General features: G+C 33.4%; 1 protein-coding gene across 1 annotated transcript; it reads right to left on the bottom strand.

Annotated features, from left to right (window-relative positions):
• LOC104739122 (galactolipase DONGLE, chloroplastic) lies at window positions 2,165–3,734 on the bottom strand. The gene has a single exon (XM_010459377.2). It carries the CDS (start codon window positions 3,700–3,702, stop codon window positions 2,284–2,286), a length of 1,419 nt encoding a protein of 472 aa, XP_010457679.1. The 5' UTR covers window positions 3,703–3,734; the 3' UTR covers window positions 2,165–2,283.

Raw genomic sequence — 6,355 nt, 5'->3', positions numbered from 1 at the left:
AAAAAAAAAAAAAAAAAGTCGTAATTAAGATGCGTACGGACTCTCTTAATTACTTACAGCTTGATGATATCTGCATGCAAAATAAAATAAACGTTTTCCAAAAAGTGAAGTCCCTTTATATAAACACACAAACTGGCCGGATATGTATATCGATCTGACGCGCATGCAAGAATATCTACAACATTCTTCCAATTGTGTTTTCCAATCCAGCCCCACCCTTATTTGACAATTGACCCCATAGGCATGTGCATGATTCGTAATTCGTAAGAAGTTGAATGTTGAATTAATTTACTCTGCTTATATATATATGTGCATGTGATTTTTTATTATCCTTGACATATCTCTAGCTGAATGATGTTAACCAAACTTCCAAATGACTTTGTATAAAATTTGAAAGTAATTAATACTATATATAAGTTTTGAATTGTAAAATACTACAATATTGGATTCTTTTATTTCCGTTCTGTTGTTAATTTAAATGACTTTGTATAAAATTTGAAAGTAGTACTATATAAGCATGCAAAATATATTACAATGGAATATCACATATATGCAGTTCATTAATCAGACAACTATAAATTGTCCAAATCATAGACGAACGACTTCGATAAACAAAATCACGTCACTGCATACGACAAAACACGGATGGAGATACTCTTCTCTCTTCTCTTGATTCTTATTTATTTATTTTTATAATACGTCAAGTTTTTTTTTTTGTGTAAAATGAATGAAGTTTTTTCTTCAGTCAATTTACATTGTCTGACTTTATAAGAACATCTTCATATTACATTGTCTGACTTTATAAGAACATCTTCCCATCTTCAGGAATTTGCCAATCAGATCAAATTTTGGATTATACCAACAAATCAAACTTCAAGATTTCATTGCCTGATATGCTCCGTTTTCTTTCAAACCCGGTCTCTTTCATAAATCTTTCATTCTAATTACTTTGAACAAACACAATTCTTAGTTTTTATCATGTCCATGAAGAGTGTTTTGTGTTTTTTCTCAAATTGGAAATTAGCGGCATAACTTCCTTCGAATACTCGATTTGTTCACATTAGCATATTTCATTATTTCTCTAGTAAATAACATTTTCATAATTTAAAGAGCTGTACTATATATAGCATATTACTTTAACCAGGATATATATATATATATATATATATATTATATTTCTAAATAAGCTTGCAATTAAAAATAAGAGATATAGATCCTCCGTCCTCGCATAACACGAGAGAAAGACACTTGACATATACAAAATGGAAAAATATAGATAGAGATTGTAGTTACATATGTACATGTATATAAGACCCATTGCTGTCATTCTTTGATTATTTGGAAAAAAACGGAACATTACATTATATCTTGCAACGATGTTGAAACGTTGACAAATGATTTCTTCTTGGCCATTTTTATCTTACAACGATGTTGAAGTTTTGAAAAATGGCTTTGTCTTTGGCCATTATAATTTAGTTTCTCTCGTCACTTTCACTATAAAAATATAAATAGCCATATATATATGGATAAGAAATAGAATAGAGACATACACACCACGCTGGTATATATGTACACGCCAGATTGGGATGTCCCTTGCTTCATTCATAATCTTGAGTTTTGACGGTTTTTGTACTTCAAATGTTGAGAACTATATAAACTATAGAAAAGTATTATATTGTGAACTCATATATAATAATAATAACAAATAAAGAAATTGTAGTAGTTGGTTGCAAGAGCAACAGTATCCAGTATACAAGACACGCAATGAAATATTTTTGTGTTTAAATTAATACAAATTTATTATTTTTATTCACTTGTTTCTTTTCTAAGAAAAATATTTACTGTGAATTTAAAGAAAACAACAAAAACACTAAAATGTAAAATGTGAATTGATTATATGTCTTATCATTTAGAAGGTAGAAACGTATAGAGGGTCTAGTCTGTATTAGTCAATATAATTAGAGTGATAACGCAAAGAACATATCATAAGTACAAAAAGGACATACAAAAGAAAATGAAAACTTTTGTTCACAATTGACATAGCTGATAGATCTGATACAAGAATTAATCTTAGCTCTGGAAAATAGAAACGATCTATGCTTTTTCGTAAAGTGCTTCGTGTAATGATGATATTCACATACCAAAAAAAAAATTTGATCTGGCACAAACCATCTTAAATGCATATACAACAACATGTACCTGCTACGTAAAAGATAGGGTTACAATTATTTGTCCTATCTTAAAAAAAGACCCAATTTTTTTAGCTTGGATCAATCTATAAACCTAAAATATACTATAATACAACATCTGATTGGATACAGAACACAGTAAATATGCCGCATTAGTCGCTGCGTTTCTTAGCTGCAACGCTCGACGTCGTCCCATACCGGACATCATCTCACTTGTTCTATTCAAAAACTCGCCGCCAAAATTGTCTTTGTTAACCGCCGAGTTGGAGCATCTTGGACGGTTTACTAAATTGATATAAGTCTCGAGGTCATGGACACAAGAAATGTTTTGTACGTCGAAGAAATCGAGTGTGAGTTCGACTCCCACGTGAGTGTAGCAAGAACAGCTCCATGGAAGCTCGTAAACACCACCTAAAGATCTGAAATTCTCATTGAACAAGAAACCAGGAAGTTTCGTGATCGGATCGTTTACATTTGTGATCCTCAAGACTTTAACTCCTAGCTCCTCACACCGTTTCTTGAACTCCAAGTTACCAACCCTAGGACCCGCAAACGAAAACACGGTCACCGGAACAGCTTTTTCGCCTCTTTGCTGGTTCATACCGAGTTCCGCTATGTCATAAGCTAGAAGGTGAGCTAGAGAACTTCCCATACTATGTCCCGCAAGCGTGATGCTCAGTTCCTCGCCTTTGTGCTTGTTCATAAGCCTCGAGATCTCGGAGAGAAGTTGCTCACGGCAGCTTTCTAGCCCAAATTTGCTCTCCCTCTCACCGGATGTGTATAAACTCAAGAACCCGGACTCGACCTTGACCTCAGGACGAGGGTTATGAGGATCAAGCCTAGCCGGAGTCAAAGAGCTCATTAGATTAGCTAACCACTCAGGGTTGGTCACAGTGCCACGAAATGTCACCACAATATCCCTCCGCCCCAAACGTTTAACTGAATCATCAGAAGAAACTGCTACATAACCGATCCAACGTGCCCGTTCAGGCTCGTTCTTGATAGGGTTGAGGTTGATGTCTGGTGTGGCGTAGATATACTTGGTGACTTGGTAGCCATCAGGGTCATGGATTCCGGATTCTTTAAGCAAGTTCTTTTTGCCATACTTGCAGTTTAAGTAACGTTTGGAGTTAGGGTTTAGATCAAACCCTTTGTAAGAAGCGGAGAGTAAGTTCCCGTACCGAGTAATCTCTTGTTGGAGAATAGGGCTCAAAGGATCAATGAGATTTTCCCAGTTATTGCTTCCTTGTATCTCTCTCCAAACCCGAGACAACGGTAGAGTTGCAGCAGGTGTTCGAGAAGGAGGAGCGACCTGAGAAGAAGAAGAGAAAGAAGGAGGGGCGAGCGGAGAAGATGGAATCGGAGGGGACATTATAGAAGAAGAGACTACGAGTCTTTTAGCGGTGTTCTTGGAGGGGGAGAAATGGCCAAGATTGTGTTTCTGTTGAGGAGTTTTGTCTCTAATTAAAGATGGAGAATAGATAGGGTTTTGAGTGAAGGCTTTGGCCGCCATTGATGGACGGCAGTGTCAAGAGAGGGAGAGAAGCAAAGAGATATAGAGCAGTTGGTTGAAGTATAAAGAGAGACAATGAGTGAGAGGCTTATTTATAGAGTGAAATGTGAATGGAGATGGAGGAGAGAGATAAAGCAACAGATATCTGTTCGGCGAGTATTGACTGAGGCATTAAATATTCAAAAAAGTTATCGTTGGTACAAATTTTAATAATAATATTCATTTGTTAGGAGACAAGTATTAATTTTTAATGTGGTCGGTTCTAATTATTAATTATTTTTTGTACTAATCTTATAATTTCTGTTCACGCCTCATGCTTCTCGTCTATATACTACTTTACTATACTCGGTAACGCAGGACAAAAAGAGGAGAATACAATAAAATTTAACTAAGGTATTCGATTAAGATTTATATATGGTAGTTGTGGTCGTTGATATATGCAACGACAAAAAATTTCTATGATGGATATCAAATAAATTTTTAAAAATAAATCGAAACCCTTAAAAATATAAATTATTGTTTAATTTAGGGAAAAACAAAGCTAAACAAAAGATTAATTACTTATGGTATTTTTTCTTAAGTCTTTCCATAGTTTTCAAAAATGTCCCTGGGATGTAGTATATACGTAGAACATTTCTGCAGAATTATCCACAAAAATAATTATGGTTATGGTTTAACTTGATCAACAATGTCGTGCGGTGATCATAAATTTTCAGGTAAATCATACTGGAAAAAACTAGAAATAGATTTAGCTAAATATATTACAGCAATTAATGAGTGTAAAACTAACAAAAGGATTGGCAGTAACCAAATTAAGGATTATAGTAATTATCCTCTAGCTAGTGTTATAAAAAAAGAGGTACCAAACTTTTAATTAAGCTGACGAAAAGAAAAGACTAAAGAATTAAACAAAGAGATCTGAAACTGAAAGGGAAGAGGAGAAAGGTCCAGTGAGGATTTTTTCGATGCTGTTTCCTAAATAAAAAGGTCAAAATCCTAACGCTAAACGTCATTCTCTATTCTCTGCGTTATCGTTTTTACTTTTTCATTTTGGTATTTCTTGCACAAGTTTGAGATTTGTTGCTTGCTACGTATTTAAATATACTAAAAGAAAGACAAAAATTAATCATTTTTTGTAAAAAAAAATACCATCATTTTAAAAATCAATTAGGATTTAGGAAAGTTGTAAAAAAACTAACTAAATATAATTGTCGGATCTGGATCACCATGTGTCGCATGTGGTGGTGATATATATGTCGAACTAGAAGCATTTTATGTTTTTTTTATAGAATAACTACAGTATTTATTTAAATAATAAGTAACAAAATAAGTTCCACAGTTGAACCAAAACTAATAGTTTTGTTGATTCTTTGTGAATAGTGAAAAACTAAGAGTTCTGTATATCGTGAAATTTGTGCTGCCATATGTAATTAGCAACACTTTTAACGAGTAGAATAAAATTCAACGTAGGAATTAGTTACAATGTGTCGTCATAAATGACGTAAAGTTCATGGTCATTCTTTCATAAAGTACATTATACATTGATGGCAATAAAATAACCCATATCAAGGTAGCTAGCCTCATATTTATTCGATGCATCATTATTTATTATTCCCTCTGTTCTATTATCATGTACTAAGATATTTAAGCAATTATTCTTTGTTTCATTTCGTTTGATTTTTATTTTTATTTTTCAAAATTTTTAAGCATAACTTCATTTAATTTAATTAATGTTTTGAGTCTATTGGCAACTGAAGTATAAAGGACCCATATAATAAATCTATAGTAATGCCTTTTCTTTATAGTGCGTGACGTTTAAAGAAGAAGGAGAACTATGGGTTTCTTCTCTACAAGGATCAATGACGCTACCACACAGTCACACACACACACACAGAGACTATGTTTACGCGTGTCATGTGAAAGCAAAGGGTTAATGGCAAATTCATTATTGTCCAAGGAGGAACAAAAAAAGGGTAAAATTTAAACACGTACGGACCACGGTATCAGTCGAGGTCGAGGACTTCACCCACCTCATTAGCTATAAAGTTCTATCTACTTCTAATTCACAATATATAATTATAACACATATATTGACATTCTCCGAGCGAGGTTGACATATATATATATATATATATATATTTTACCATAATGACGTTGACATTTATATATATGTAATAGAAAATAAGAAGAAAAGTTTTGCAGTATGTCACTTGTCTTTTAATATGCATGTTATTTTAATTCAAAAACATCTTTTTTTACGATAATGGGTTTCACTAAAGCACTTTTCCCCCAGAAACAATAATTTGATTGTCATCAACAAAACCGAAACTGCAGTTATGTGTTTAGCTGGTTGGATTAACCCACACTTCAATGTAGTATTAACTGTTATTAGTCCGATCCATCATTTAATCGTCTCAATGGCTGTCTACTTAATTTGATTGGAGGACTCTCTTTTTTTCTTTATATTGCCAACGGAGAGTCCAGAGACAGTCTTTACTCTTTTTCTGTTCCTACAACATTTTTCTAAAGAACCAATGACAAATTTAAGAAAAAATACCGGAAAAGATAAACAAGAAAGAGTGTAATTTTTTTTTCCTCGGGCACGAACTACAAGGAAGAGTTTTACGCGGCAAGGAAATAGAGAGTTTGACTT

This window comes from Camelina sativa, chromosome 14 (genome assembly GCF_000633955.1).
Source record: "Camelina sativa cultivar DH55 chromosome 14, Cs, whole genome shotgun sequence".
NCBI classification, from domain to species: Eukaryota; Viridiplantae; Streptophyta; class Magnoliopsida; order Brassicales; family Brassicaceae; genus Camelina; species Camelina sativa.
Note: the sequence above shows the minus strand (reverse complement) of the source record. Positions and strands in the feature narration are given on the sequence as shown.